Source organism: Brachyistius frenatus, unplaced genomic scaffold (assembly GCF_029030835.1).
Source record: "Brachyistius frenatus isolate BFR_SWC_R1_liver_20210118 unplaced genomic scaffold, ASM2903083v1 Contig_279, whole genome shotgun sequence".
In the NCBI taxonomy this organism is placed as follows: Eukaryota; Metazoa; Chordata; class Actinopteri; family Embiotocidae; genus Brachyistius; species Brachyistius frenatus.
In genome coordinates this window covers 327,848-343,054 of record NW_027210878.1, presented here as the reverse complement: position 1 = coordinate 343,054, position 15,207 = coordinate 327,848, and the positions used below count along the sequence as shown (strand labels likewise).

At 42.2% G+C, this 15,207-nt stretch overlaps 1 protein-coding gene across 1 annotated transcript; it reads right to left on the bottom strand.

The window, feature by feature from the left end:
• Nucleotides 1-5,896: 5,896 nt before the first annotated feature.
• On the bottom strand, nucleotides 5,897-15,072 carry LOC138634810 (oncostatin-M-specific receptor subunit beta-like). Its single transcript, XM_069721965.1, has 13 exons — nucleotides 15,008-15,072; nucleotides 14,774-14,919; nucleotides 14,526-14,679; nucleotides 14,382-14,443; nucleotides 12,357-12,549; nucleotides 11,350-11,529; nucleotides 11,156-11,257; nucleotides 10,908-11,069; nucleotides 9,748-9,876; nucleotides 9,508-9,601; nucleotides 9,349-9,409; nucleotides 7,295-7,451; nucleotides 5,897-7,195 (listed from the first exon to the last, which is right to left on the bottom strand). Exons 2-13 carry the CDS (start codon nucleotides 14,912-14,914, stop codon nucleotides 6,987-6,989), a joined length of 1,644 nt encoding a protein of 547 aa, XP_069578066.1. The 5' UTR covers nucleotides 14,915-14,919; nucleotides 15,008-15,072; the 3' UTR covers nucleotides 5,897-6,986.
• Nucleotides 15,073-15,207: the final 135 nt, after the last annotated feature.

The window sequence follows — 15,207 nt, the reverse complement described above, 5'->3', positions numbered from 1 at the left end:
TTTGCAGGTATTTGGTCATAAGACAAAGTATTGGACAAATTAACATTTTCAGCCGGTGATGGCAATAGATGAAGAATTGATTAAAGTTTTTTTTTTCTGTTATTAATTCTCTGGATGTTTTTATTATTTAATCCATCTTAAAGTTGTTGCGATGCTTTATTCTGGACTAAAGCAGTGGCCCTTCAGCAAAGAGCCATCCCTTCTGCCATGCTGCTAATAGGCTTCTCAGTTGTTAATACCAACATCAGCAAGAATGACAATTATTTGAGAGTGTGACGATGAGATAATATCAATCTGTTTTGCATCTTTTCAATCTAAAGACACAGGAAACAGGAGCAAACAGCGAGATTGCTCCACCCAAAGGTGACACAATCCATCTACCAACACCTCTAACACTCACTGATTAACATATTATATCTTCTTAGTTATCTGCACAAAAAACAAAGATCAATATGCTGGACTATTTTTTGTCAGAGTTCATCCTCTTCCTGGAATTTCTGCTACTTGCCCGGTAACCCTGGTGACGACAAGACTCCAGGAAAGAACTGTCTCTCAGCAAAGAAGTAGTCGAGCAGGTAGAGTGAAAAACATCTTACCGGGACAGCATCAGAGTGCAACACACTTTGTGTCAGGCTGTAAACTGACAGAGTTTCTGGAGTCGCTGCACCGAGCAGATGTTTGTATCCAGAGTGAAACCGACTTCCCTCCGAGGGTCATCGGCTGTTTGGGCCGAAAGTCCACCAGAATGTAATGGAAAAAAAATCTCTCACACATCTGAAAGTTATCAGTTAACATGACATCATCTGAACAAACAGGCGTGATGACATCATACTGTGGCAAAGACAGAGAAAGAGAAAGAGAGAGGGAGACATGGACTGACTGGAGGAGGCGAGTGAGAAAAGGGGAGACGGAAAGAGTTAACATGTGAAATGACATCAAATCTGAAACATCCAAACAGAAAGTCATTTTAATCTGCCCGTGTTCTGAGTACAAAAACACAAGAACACAGTAAAAGGAACATTGCCCCAGGCTTCATTGCTGCATGTATAACAATGACTGTGAGCTGTGTGGGAGATCGTAGACCTTTAAACACGCAGGAGCCAAAGTTTAGAGGTTCAAAAATAACTGCACACGTTCCAGGCAGTTTATGAACAAAAGAAGTTGCATGTGGCTCATAGAGGACTAACTTTTACCGATTACTTTGAATTTTCTGTCAGTATGAGGAGTAAAGCGGTGACCATACACATGAAGAAGATCATAATTAGGCTCAGCAGTCAGAGATATCAAAGGGAGCTGGTTTTGCCAAAATCCACAGTTCCTTCTAAACATGCAGGTTTCTCACAAGCAAACTACACACATGCACAAAAGCTGACGTGTTGTGGAAAATGATGCACAAAGACAAGAAAAAAAAAATCCTCTTTGACTGCACTGGGAGTCCAGAAGTGCTCTGGAGGATGTGGGCGAACATGTCAATAATAAAGAGGAGACTGCATGAGCAGCACCTCGGAGGATCCAGAACAGGATGATAGGTAAACTGCAGCTCACATAGACATCCAAAAAGAAAGCAGTAGTGCTCCTGTCCTGTGGAGGGAAGAAACAAAAACCAACGTCTGTTAAAGTGATAGAGAGGAACGTGTCTAAAGAAAGAAACAGCACATGGGCCATACAGCCGACGCAACTAGAGGGCTTTTCAGGGTGAAGAGGTTGAATATCCTCCATAGACAAGTCAATCACCTGATCTCAGTGTAAATAAACCAATCAGATTCAAGTTGGAAGTGAGCACTTTAATCTAGTAACCATTCTTTGATTTTAAACTGTTCAAATACTTAGCGTATGTCTTTCATATAAAACTGAATGCAATAAAGAAAACATGTTTATTATCATAACTTAGCCAAAAGTCAAGTGGGTAACTAGAACTGGAATTGGTGCATTTGTCACTGCATTTGTTCAAGTTCCAGAGCAGGTGAGTTTTGATCTAAAGTCTTAAAATACTCTTTATTTTTCTTGTGAAAAGTCCAAACCGACACTGAATGGATCCTCCAGGTGATGTTTGCTGAAGCCTGAAGAGCTTCTTTATTGTCCAAAATCTAATAAACACACCAGTGAGCCACACCGTTGCGCTTTGTTCCAGTGAACACACACTTTACTTTATTTTGACTCACACACACTGTTCTGCTAGTAGAGTTTCTCAGCAGAGCATATGTGGAATAATCTGCCACTGAAAATAGTTCTCCAAAAAAGCGGTTTCCTTCTGTTTGAATAACAGTCGATAAGGATGACAGTGCCCAGATGTTTCAGGAAAGTGTTTACATGTTGAGGAGGGACTAATAGTCTGGCAGCTTTGTACCATTGTAGGTTTTGGTCTTGAGATGGGATTAAAAACAAACAAACACAAAACATCAGCTCCTTCCTTTATAGTAAAGAGAAGAGCTGTCGTTATGCTGTTGGTGAATCTAACGGGATCTGGAGGGGACAATGGCCTTAAAACTGCAGGGCCCAATTGTTTTAATTTTAAATTTTATATTGTTTCTTATTTGCCACATACAGTTAGAAGTTAAATATTGATTGATTAGATTGTAACTTATTAACAATGTGCGCCTATGATGTTACTTTCAAACCTTTCCCAGTTTCATATTAACAAGCACCAGCGATGACAACGAGGCTCCTGTCACTGTACAGCACTGTATTTTGTATGTTTTTTAAAATCTGAAAAGTAACTAGTATGTGCAGCAGTCACATAAATGTGGTGGAATAAAAGATATAATGTAATATATACAGAAGCGTCAAATAAAAATATGCAAGAAGAGAACAATACTTGAAAATATACCTGAGCACAGTATCTGGGTAAAAGTCCTTATTACTTTCCGCACCGGACATACAACATGTAACAGTTCAGTCTCAGTCACAGAATCCTCTCTTCACAATGTATCTGGCTCCATCTAGTGGTCACTCCTCACTGTGCAAATCATCAACAACACAGCTGGTCACATTATTATTGTTCATGATGATGATTCAAGTCAATATAAACCGTTCAAATGTGTCTGTTTGTATTTGAATCAACAGAATAAAGAACAAAGATAACGCGACTTTTGTTGAGGAACATCTGTAAATCAGAACATGATTTGATATGAAAGAATGAAAAGTGAGAAAGAGATATGCAATACTACCTGTCAAAAAGTGATTTATGACCTCTGTGACATGACCTGTCAAGTGATTTATGACCCCCTTAGCCCCGCCTCCTTTTTTTATAACTCCTTTGATGATTGGTTACCTTTGATCTTAGCCCTGCCCCCTTTTAAGACCCCTTTTATGACCCCAGGAAGGAGTCATAAAGTCAAAATGATGATGATGAAGTGGAGAAAATCGACTGATTGCTATTTAGTAAACCACGGTGTGTACTTTATGTAGAGAGGAGTGAATGAGTCAGAAATCTGTAGAAGGCAGGCGGTCAGAGTTCGACAAAAAAAGTTGAACTCTGTCTGTTAAATCTGTGGATTTACTTTCCCTCTGCATCAAATCCTCTGTTGTAGCAGTTCCACTGGAAGGATTTAAAGTTGCTCGGGTCTTACCAGACCTTTAACCTGACAGGTCGACACACACCTGCTAATAAACAAACAACATTTCTACCATTTTATGCCACAGACACATCCTGTAACTGTTGTTCCACCATGTCACTGTTGGGTTGGAGCATCTTCAGCACCAGGAGAGCAGTTATCCTCCAGCTCTCAGCCACAAGGGGAAACAGCAGCTGTATTGTTTTAACACAATAAACTACTGTGAAAATGGGGTCTGCTTGGTTTCCTCCAACTGCTGTTTTCCTGCCAGTTCAGATACTTGCAGGTCAGTTAACTGGTAAATCTGCTAGCTGTGAATGTGTTGGTCAGTTAACAGCTTGTCCCGGATGTATTCTGCATGTCTGCAAAGTTTAGAAATGAATGTGTGGTTATTGTAAAAGTCAGTTAAAGTACATTGTGGTGTCGTCACATGCTGCATATGCTGACATTTATGAACACGTCCAAAGGTTTTCTTGAATAAGAATTAATGGCTTGTTTCACTCAAATTTTCCCAAAAATCAAACAATCAGATTTATGCATTTAGACCCAGTGGCGTGCAGATATCGTTTGTATTCTCGACCTTGGAAAGAGCTTATTTACCCCCAAAACAAAACCCAAGTTAGCTAACGGTTCTCTTACTTGTTTTTCTAGAAGCTTCATAATGCATGTCGTGGTCTTTGTCAGTAAACTGTAATGTATAAACACACCAAGTCATTCAAGGGTTCCTGAACTTTTGCCTTTTTTCTACGCTGTAGAACATTAAAGACATTTAAAACTGATATATATTTCATTTGAAATCTATTTTTCAGCTGCATGGCTCTACACTTATAGAAATAAGTAGTGCTCACCACAAATACATTTTAAAATCCCTTCTACTGGTACTTTGAATACTTTGACACAGATTGAATTTGTATGGTACGTACGGCTTCCTAGAAACAGCTGTAAGCACAGACTCTAAATTCAGACACTGAAAATGTCTCCTGACTTCTCCCTCCTCCTTGATTTGATGTATCAACAAACCATCCATATAAATGGAAACAGTAGGACCTCAAATAATGTTAAAAACTAGCTTTTTCATCCCAACTATCTTTTGAGCTTCATCCAGTTGCATTTTCTCCACAATCAGACTTCTTTTGTCATCTCTACTCAAACATTGAAGCACTGAGGTTTAGATGATGAGGAGAGAGAAAGTTATTCAGGACATGAGGATCCAGAGTTGTGCTGCCGGTACCGACCTGTACTGAGCCGGCTGAAGCAGAAGAAACAAGCACGGGACAATTCTTTTACTTTTGATATCAGTGTTACTCACCTTCGACCACCAACATGAAACGGGAGGTTCAGTTCATATTATATCTTCAGGATCCCTCTGCAGGTCACTCACATGGTTGAAGACAATCTTTTTTCAAAAAGTGACCTTTTTGAATGACAAAACATCTTTATATAATCAGATCAAATGTAGTAATGCTGAAAAAGGCTTCTTAAATCTGAAATGAAGATGTTTCCAGTGAGCACAGAAACAGAAGTGAACCTTCAACCTGCTTCTCGTCTCGCTCATCACGTCTCCACTTCTCAACAACGTTGGACTTTGTTCTTCTTTCAACCTGACGTCTCGTCGGCTTGTTGCAGGTCTCCGCGTTCTGTTCTGGGAAGACTTCTCCCATGACCTGTGCAACTGTGGCTCATTTTTACTTCCCTGTCAGTTGATTTCTGCTTCTATCATTCAAAGGTGAAAATAGCCGGCCTTGACTTCCTGTAAGTGGTCCAACAGTCGGAAACACCCACAATGTAAACAAACCGAACCATGACCGAGGTTTATCCAGATCCAGACAACCTCTTTTGGTGGACCAGATTTTCATCCTCTGATCAGGACCAGGCACATTTTACACCTGTTGTATTAGTTAGGACCAAAAATGATAGATGTAAAAGCAGCCTCAGAGGGACTATTTGGTTCTTGGTCACCTCTGTGGTCAAGTACCTACTAGCTCAGTTTCTCGGTTTGGTTGGACAGGCAGCTCGAAGCAGAGTCCTGGTGGTTTCAAACAATAATGAAAGATTTGTGCCTTTCTAAACAATGTTCAATGAATGGACTTCAAATAAGTTCCAGACACATCTCAATGATTAACAAAGCAAAAAGGATGCACAGCAAAGGGTCTGAATACTTTTGTAAATGATCATTTTTAAAAATTTGACATTGAGTGTTGTTGGGGAAATGTGCATCCAGACTATACATGTTGAGAAAAGTAAAACGATCTGAATATTTTTCTGAAACGACTGTACTGTAGCTAAAAGTAATGGATGCACAGTTCAGTTAAAATAATGGATAAACCACTGAAATAGTTATCTAAAAGTAGAAGATAAATAGCTGCAAGTAATGGATAAAATGAAACAGAAAGCTAAATTGAATTTAGCTCTGAGTGGACAACAGAGGTAGAAGTAAATAGCCGACTGTAGATTCCACAGTGGAGTTATATCATCAAATTACATACAGAGACCAAAACCATATATTGTACCAGGCTGTAAACATGTTTATTTCTCCTCTAAAGTTGTGTAACGTCGGGTTCTGTGGGGGATGTCTGACTTTTGGAGCCAGCCTCAAGTGGACATTCAAGGACCTGCAGTTTTTGGCCCTTCTGTGTTGGCTTCATTTACAGCTGCTTGGGAAAAGGACGTCATACACGAGGAGATTAGGTAAGTGGAAAGCAATTAATGCCAAAGGAAGGAACAAGACATGAGAAGATCTGGCAACTGGAAAGGGGAAAGGCAGAAGTAAATACACAGAGCGCTGAAAAAAACAAACAGCAACCAAAGCAGTGACAGTTCAACTGCATAAAAAACGTTGTCAACAACAAGTGTTACATCCACATTCATCATATGGTAGGCGACAGTGAGAGGTAGTGATGAAGGGGCTCTCTAGTTCATCTGACAGAGCTGTAGACGGTGAGGAACCACCGAAGGTAACTTTTAAACAGGTATGAAAACAAACGGAAAGGTATCACTTACAAGTATGGAAGCAACCGCCAAGTGTGTCTGCAAGCTCGCTATATGTGCAGTGCAGAGAAGTAATAATAATTTCACAAAATTTACACTGCCAAGACAAAATTCTGGTGGGGAATAAGTAAATTATTTATTTATTATTTATGTTATCGGCATCTAAATCTCCCAAAAATTCCTAGACAAAATACAAAAGACAAATTAGCGTGACATACTTTTCCCTTGAAAACCTTCATACCCCTCAGTTCTGGGGGCTGGAACAGTGCTTTTGCTTTTAACTTGTCTTTGTTTCACTATTGATAATTGGCAAGAAAGCGTGTTACTACATGTGAATTTATTAGACTTTTTTACTGATCATTAAACATTCAAAAGCTCACTATGCCTAAAATACCATTGTACTGTGTAAATACACTTATAACATGCTACATGTACCAGCAGCAGCTATGTGGAAGGAGTCTGTGGTAACAAAATGTAGGACGAGACACAGACCAGGGGCGTGTCCTGATCCTCGGCTGGCTGGTTCAGAAGGATGGTTTCAGTGGGAGGCTGGTATCTTATTCCAGTCGTCCCCTCATGAACCTCAGGTCCTGAGCTGGCCTGCTGATCTCCAGTCTGCATTGTCAGGTCATAAGACGGGTTAAGAAACAGACCTGTGAACGGACAAGACGATAAACCTGACGGAGAAGTAGTGATAGTAGGGGGTAAAGTGAGGGTTGGTGTTGTGCACTTTAGGGGCTTGTTGTAGTAACCTTTGGGAGTTTGTGAAAAAACAAAAGGCACTTCCTCCCGGCTGTAATTATTGGTCACCGGTGTTCTGTATTTATAATGCAACTCCGAAATATCCATGATGCTTGCTTCACTGGGGTAACTCTGAACCTCGTCAAGTTGACGACATCTAAATTGACCCTGGAAAACAGACAAAATGACAGAAAAGTTGTGTGGCAGCTGTGTATACAAAAAATGCTGACAGTGTGTAAACTGAGAACTGCACCAATGAATATTTAAACTGAACCCGTGTGGCCTCCACACCAACGTGCTGTAGAACAGGGGTCTCCAACCTTTTGTCCTCTGAGATCTACTTTGACATAATGAAACTGTCTGAGAGCTGCTCATGATTAGTAACATTTATTCACATAGCTGAGCTCCACCCAAACCAGCTGAGTAAGCTTCTTTTTAGTAAACAACAACAAATTAATACTCTTAACACATTTTATATCACAACATGTTAAATTCAACAGCATGTGCACACTTTTTTTTACTGTATGCATTTCTTTATCCATCCATTATCTATACCCGCTTTATCCTGAACAGGGTCCCGGGGGGGGGGGGGGGGCGGAGCCTATCCCAGCTCACATTGGGCGAAGGCAGGGTTCACCTGGACAGATCACCAGTCCATCACAGGGACAACACTGACAGACAGATGGAAACAAAGACCATTCACACCTCAGGGACATTTGTAGAATCACCAGTTAACCTGATAGCATGTTTCTGGATGATGGGAGGAAGCCGGAGAACCGAGAGAACCCACGCAGGCACAAGGAGAACATGCAGACTCTGCACAGAAAGGTCCAGGCCCGGATTCAAACCCAGAACCTTTTTGCTGTGAGGCGACAATGCTAACCACTGCACCGCCCATTTCTTTATGTGTTTAACTAATGTGCTTTAAATGCACTCTGCAGAGCAACACAACACTGGTGTGACTCAAACCGGTATGAAAAGTGTCAAATAAATCGTTCGACTATGAGATTTAATAAAGAAAATCCAGTGTTTGCCCTTCAATTGGCACCCGCTGCCCCTCCTACATGAGGAGAAGGAGCAGTGTGTAGGATAATGTGGGATCAAGTAGTCAAGTTACAGATTGCAACTAAGGGAACACTTCACTTCACCCTCCCCTTCCAAGCATGGAGAAGAATCTATGGTGGCTATGAAACAGGCGGAAAACACAAAAAACCCTGAATGAGTTTTAGGGGGTCAAAATACCAGAGACCTGAACACAGACTGTATGTAAGTTGACGTAGCTTCAGGTCTGTAAAAAGGTTCTGATGCAGAAGTGTCTTCAGCTGCAATACCAGCGAGTGCTACTAGAGGTCGGCTCCAAAAAGCCTCCGGCTCCATAGACTCCCATTCAACTTCTCTCATCAAATCCAAAGTGAATAAAATGTGTCCATCAGTTATCTCGGTGTTGTTAGCTAAAGTCACTCCTTCTTCTTAGTTTTCTGGAGGTCCATCTGAAAATAATCCCTCATTCATTAGAAAAGAAGATTCAGGAAGACCTGTTTTTGGGGGCGTGTCTGTTTGATTGACAGGCCTGTGGTGCAGTCAGGTTACAGCTATCAGTGGGCGGGACGTAGTTTTGTCTGGTCTCCAATCAGATTGAGTCAGATCCACCGCTGGCTCCTCCCCCAGCTCGTCCAAATATGGTCACTTCCTCTTCCAAACCGCTCCGAACTAGCAAGATAGCGCCGACCAAATTCCAAACTTGAGGCTTCATAACAGCCATTCACAAACCGACGGGTGACCGCTTGGTCCTGCCCGAGCATTTTGACAACTGCTTACTAATTCACTCAGCAGTCAACAGGCCTGAGTCCCTGTGGAAAGGTTGTGATAACAGATGGGTTGAAATTGTATGCAGCTTGTGGTTTGTGTGTGTTTCATAAACTATCTGCCAACTTGGGTCATGTAAGGCAAATATCCCAAAATATATGGATCCATGTATGAAGACTATTCAAATTAAGTTTGAAGGCCAATAAATAAAATAACCTGCATGTGGATGAATGTGTAAAAATAGATTGTAAGAACTTACCTGTGATGTCACCCACATCAACTCTGGCTTTGGGATTGGAGGATAGACTTTGTGTTTGATGCTGTTGGATGTACAAATAGAGGAAAAATATATCTCAAACAAAGACCTGCCAACTAAAGAGGCAAAATGTACAGTAAATGAATGAGATGGCTTACTGACCAGGCCCAGTGTCTGTAGCAGAGGACGGTGGTGAGGGACAGGAGACCAAAAACAACCCCCAGAGAAACCAACACAGACTGGATCGAGGTATCAGCTGGTGAGAGCAAACAGCACATACGAGTAAATCTAACTAAGTAACAGTGGGTGCTCAAGTGTATCATTTGACTTTGATTCCTCTTTTCTTACAGAAAATTGATATAAACCAGTGAATAAGTCTGAAAGGGAAAAGCAGCAACATACAAAGGGAATTCAAGGTGGCAGTAATGGAGGCGTTGCCACATTCTCCGACTGCCGTCTTGGCCGTCACTGTGAATGTGTACGAAGTGATGTTCAGGTCTGTTGCTGTCAGGCTGGTGGCCTCAGGATCGTCTAATCCAAGACAAAGTGACTGACGTTACAAACACAAATGGATCTTTAAGGTGACGATGTGACACCGGAGATTACTTTCCATTTAGTTCAGCTCTGCATTGTGTGTGGAAACATAAAATCAGGAAATATTTATCTGAATTGTGTTCAAAGATCTTTGAATGTGCAGCAGGTCCTGTATGATTGTAGTTACACACTGTCTGTCAACATGCAGTTTTTGAGAACTTCTACAGAAATGCAGGTTGTGGTTCTTGTTCTGTCACAGAGCGGCCCGGCACTGAAGACACCAGGACTCACTGGGTCACATTCCTACCAAGTGTCTTTTGTCCATGAGGTCCTATGTTGTTCATTTAGGTCTCACAGTTTTGGAGCTGTTTCTGACTGATAGTTTATCAAGTGGAAAATAAATTTCAAAGCTACAAGGAGCCATGACTTCATAAAGTCTGAACACACAAACATGGTATGCATATTTTTAGATTCAATATGGCCGACACTTTCCAAGGACATGTCTATGATGTCCATCGTGATGGACCGTGATGTCCATCGCTAATAATTGTCCATGAAAGACAATCCTTATAACTGCAGAACTTGCCTGAGAATCAAATTTGTAAATGTGTAATGTATCTTATGTACCAATGATTTATGGTTGTTACCATGACGACAAAGGTGCAGCACAGCAGTCGTTGGTACTCTCGATAGGTTAAATGACCTATTCTGTTACTTAGGTGTGAGGATGCGATCCATCAGATCCACCGCTGGCCCCTCCCCCAGCTCGTCCAAATATGGTCACTTCCTGCTCCAAACCGCTCCGAACTAACAAAGATGGTGACGGACAGAATCTGAACTGGAGGATTCATAACGTTCACAAACCAACGATGACATCACTGATGGTTGATGACATCACTGATGGTTAGAGCTCTAACATGTGTAACCGGTGTACTGACACACGCTGACGTGCACTTGTGAGATCAGTAGAAACATTTTCAGCTTGTGTCGTGGTTTCATGTATTCATGTACACTTGTAGAGTCAATACCTGTGCTCACACTGAAGACTTTCCCGCGGTTGTTCCAATAATACAGAGTATAGCCTTGGATAAAAGCGCTCTGCTCTCTCAGAGGTATGGCGTGCCACGACACTTCAGCATCAGCGCCCTGCTGTTTGAATGTTAGGGGTTTAAACAGCTTTTCTTCTATTCCTGGCAAAGAATGACACGGATGAAACGCCGTTGGACAAAGTGCCGTTTTGAAGCACCGACATATTGTGTTAGAAGTTCAGTCTTACTGGTCTCTCTGACGTAGCCCTCCCTTCTCTCCACGAGCACCGGAGCTTTCTGGGTGCAGGCGTATATGGACAAGGAATATCTCACTCCATCGTTGAAGTTCTCTGGTGAGGTGGAAAAAACAAAACAAAGATCTTTAAAACTCAAACAAGTGTGATGTTACATGCAAAGGTGCAACTGTTTTGTGGGGACTTACCGGAAAATATGAAGGCATTGGTGTCATTGGGAGGCACTTTCAGCCACTCCACAGGGCCACTCCCAGAAGTGGGACACCAGTCCACTACGTAGCCACAGGTGGCCGAAGGACTGGCAAGCCAAGACAGGTTGAAGCCCCCGTCGCTGCCGGTGATCCAAGAAGTGTTCACTGTGGTTTGGTCTGAAAATGAAGACTTTTTGAATGTCAAATTTGACATAAACATTAGAATATGTGGGGTTCATTTATCTACTAATGTTTCTTTACTATATTTGCCTCATCTGACCGGCCTGATGACCCATTAGAGAAGCTGTGATTATAAACTGTTCGAAAATGTTCAGGCACTTTCAACGAAACGATCAGCAGGTGATCAGACGAGGTGAACATCTGTCCATCACTGCTTCCACAGTCTGAATAACCAGCATATAAGGTCACATAACACTTGCTTCTGCTGTCATTAAACATAAACCACGTGAGTAAGTGCCAGTAGGTCCTCAGAGGACGCTGATGTTTCCAGACCACCGCTGCTTCGAACGCCAACTCATAAGTTGAAGATGTTGAAGATATTTTTGTGGGATCGTGTGATTTTAGGATCTCGTGAATCCAGCTGCTTTGGAAGGTGAACAACACTTTCCAGGGTCTTTCGGGGTCTGAGGAAAACCTGCTCCAGACTGCAGCAACGCAAGACTCCGCTAGATATGTTCCAAAAATATCTTATATGAACAGTAAGTTAAACGACTACATATGAAAAAAAAAAAAAGTTAACTTTATTCCTTCAGTTGATTCTACTTTGTCATATTTTAGGGCAGTGATGTGGGATTTTGTTATTATTGTCATGCACATGTGCTTTCGACATTATTTGGTTGCTATGGTGTTGCAGCTGTGGGTTCGATGAATACGGATGTGTATTGCTTGTATGGTTGACGTTGTGCATTTTATGCTGACTGTTTTGGTTTTGTCGACTCTGCAGTAAGCCGATGCTGCTGTTAATGTGTTTCCTGCGTTCGTACCTGGACCGAGGCTGGGGATGGTGATGGTTGATGGCGATGAGCTGCCGTTTATGTTCCTAGCTTTCACTGTGACAACGTGCTCTTCGCTGGTGTCCAGACTGAGTGCAACACTGTGCTCGCTGGCATTCACTGTATTCACCCAGGTCACGTCATAGTCTATGATGTTTCCATGGCTCTGATTGGCTAGTGGCATCTGTAGAGAGGGAACATCAGGGCTTCAGTTGACCTGGTGTTAAACATCTTAGGCAACCATTACATGAACTCATGAACACCACTTTGTAATTCAAGAAGCTGTAGTGTAACCAAAGGCATGATGAAACACTCAATTACTACTGCTTTATAGATTACTGATGAGACATTCAGTTGAACAAGTTTGGAGTTTCAAACTGTTCAACAGACATTGAGTGGCACCAATGAGCTTCATGAACGTGTACAGGCTTTCTGTTCAACTCCAATGTGAAGGCAGAAACCTGGAGAACTACTAACACCACCCTCAGACAGATACAGCACTTCATGAACAGCTGCCTCAGCAGAATCCTCAGAAACAAAGAGAAGGGGATGGATTGGGAATGCGCTCCGTAAAACTGCATCAAGCATCGCCAACCCTCATCGGGATCCTCAACAACCAAGAAACAGCTGGCAGGGACCTCAGGCTGAATACACCTGGAGCACAGCAGAGGGAGCGCTGGAAGACCTCTGATACTGGTCTATCTTCAGAGACACAATGGGCCTCGGTAAGGAAAGGTGTTTTTGGACTGCAGGAACTATTTCAGTTGTTAGAAGGGCGGGATGGATTCCCCCTTTTGTGTGTGTCTGCAGCTGGGAAACCTACAACCTTTTAAGTTCCTATAATTCTGTTTTGAGTGCCATTTTTTCACTCCGACCTGTGTCTGGGTACTCTCCCTGTTATAATAGGAACTGTGGTGACACACACAGCACAGACAACCGCTGCGTTCAAAACCCAGTGGAAACAGTAAACCTGGTAAACTACAGCTACGAACGAAGCCTTTTAAAACAGCAGATGATCAAATGGAGGCACACGATGGTCCAGGCTTTATTAAGCCGAGTCACAGCGGAGGAAATACAGCTTGACTTCTATTTAATTTAAAGAGAAATATTAAAAGTGGCTCTGATGACGTGCTGCTACGTAGCGCTGTTGGAAGCACCGCAGGCTGCCGTGGACTTTTCATCTACAGTGTGATCATCTGACTTTCACCACAAAAGTTTTTTCTATGAGGGGCTTCTTTCTTAAAAAACGCTAAAGGGTTTGAAAAAATACAGGAAGGGTTGAGTTTGTATTGACCCGTAATGCAATGCACTAAGTGACGAGGGCAAATGATAGCGGATCATAAAAGGCTTTACGTTGATTTTATGAATTAGTTAATAAATCTTAAGCGTATTTATGAGTACTGTGACATTCCATTTGTTTTTATTGGCTCTCCTGAATGAAACACGCTTTGGATCTGCAAACAGGTCAAATATGTTTACGAATTTCAACTGGATCAAGTAAACTGAAAACTGTATTTCCTCAAGTGGAGGAACAAGTGTCTGAGCGTCGTACCGGCAGCACATGTCATTTCGCGGTTCTTATTGGCGCTGCGAGTCAGCCAGCGAAACGCCTCAGAACCTGTTTAGTTCTGGGGGAAGTTCCCCCTCAAGAAAGTCCTTAGAACTGTTTGGCCCGATAATTCTCAGTGCTGTCTTTCGGTTTCACAACCAGCACCAACCTCATGTCTATGTATAGACTCGTACCGCCACTCAGCAGCTTGTTAGTTGAGGAGTACTGCAGGAGAGGCCGGCTGACCTTCTAATTAAGGACCATTTGGTTTTTCTTATCTTTACAAAACTTCATTGATTGGTGACACTTCATTCATGTTTGCAGGACTAAGCATTGGTGATCCTGCACGTAAAACAAATTACACATTGAAGGAACCCTACCACCCATAGATAGAGCCACTAATAACAGCTTCTGAAGACGATGCACAGAGGACCATATTAACAGTGGAACCCACTCAGGTGACTCACTTTCCAAAGGATTACCACCAGGTTTTCCTTCATCTGCATCCACACGTCCAGAGCATCTGGAACTGAGGTGCAAACAAGACAAACGCTTTCTGTTAAACTGCACGTTTCATTTCAAAGTCCGTTTGCTTTTTTTGAAATACTTACCATCCCCCTGAGTGTGGACGGTGACACTTTCGCTCCAGTCACCCCATCTCCAGAAATGTTCCGCTGTTCCACATCGCACCGTCACGTTATACGTCCAGTTTGGTATCAAGTCATTGAAAGCTGCAGCATTCAGGCCAACTCCGACGTTTTCTCTCTGGGAACACGATATGGACGAGAATGATGTGACCCAACTTCACACTCTCATTTCACTTTGAGAAGCTGATGTCTCTCGTCTTTCATCCACTCACGATGGTGCTCGTTCCACCGTGGCTCACGTTTACTTGGCATGTTAGGTTGAGATGGTTGTACTGCTGCAGCCTCCAGCTCCACCTCAGGCTGATGTTACGAGCATTCACAGTCGAAGCTGTCACTCCTTCTGGAGCAAACATGTGCACTGAAACAAAAGGCCACAACAACAGGCTGAGATTACAATCAAAATGGACAAGGAAGCCTTTTACCACACAAAAACTAAAGTTTTATACCTCTTTTAGTCACATCTGCGTTGTCATGGAGCTCCACCTGTCCCAGCTTATTTTGAGCTTTCAAAGTCCAGTTCCTCTCACCAATAACACTTTGCAATTTTTGAGAACACCACCCCTTAGATCCATTTGCACATACACTGAAATACAAACAAATACAAATATTAGTTTTTGTTTTGTACATATGTATTTGTTCACTCTTT

What these genes read in the sequence shown, in the direction of transcription:
- LOC138634810 (XM_069721965.1), bottom strand. Translation starts at nt 14,914, where the DNA reads ATGTTTGCTCCAGAAGGAGTGACAGCTTCGACTGTGAATGCTCGTAAC. An exon ending in CGTCCACACTCAGGGGGATG is followed by an intron (nt 14,444 to 14,525) that starts GTAAGTATTTCA and finishes TTTGCACCTCAG; the next exon opens with TTCCAGATGCTCTGGACGTG. An exon ending in AGTCTTCAGTGTGAGCACAG is followed by an intron (nt 9,877 to 10,907) that starts GTATTGACTCTA and finishes GTCTTGGATTAG; the next exon opens with ACGATCCTGAGGCCACCAGC.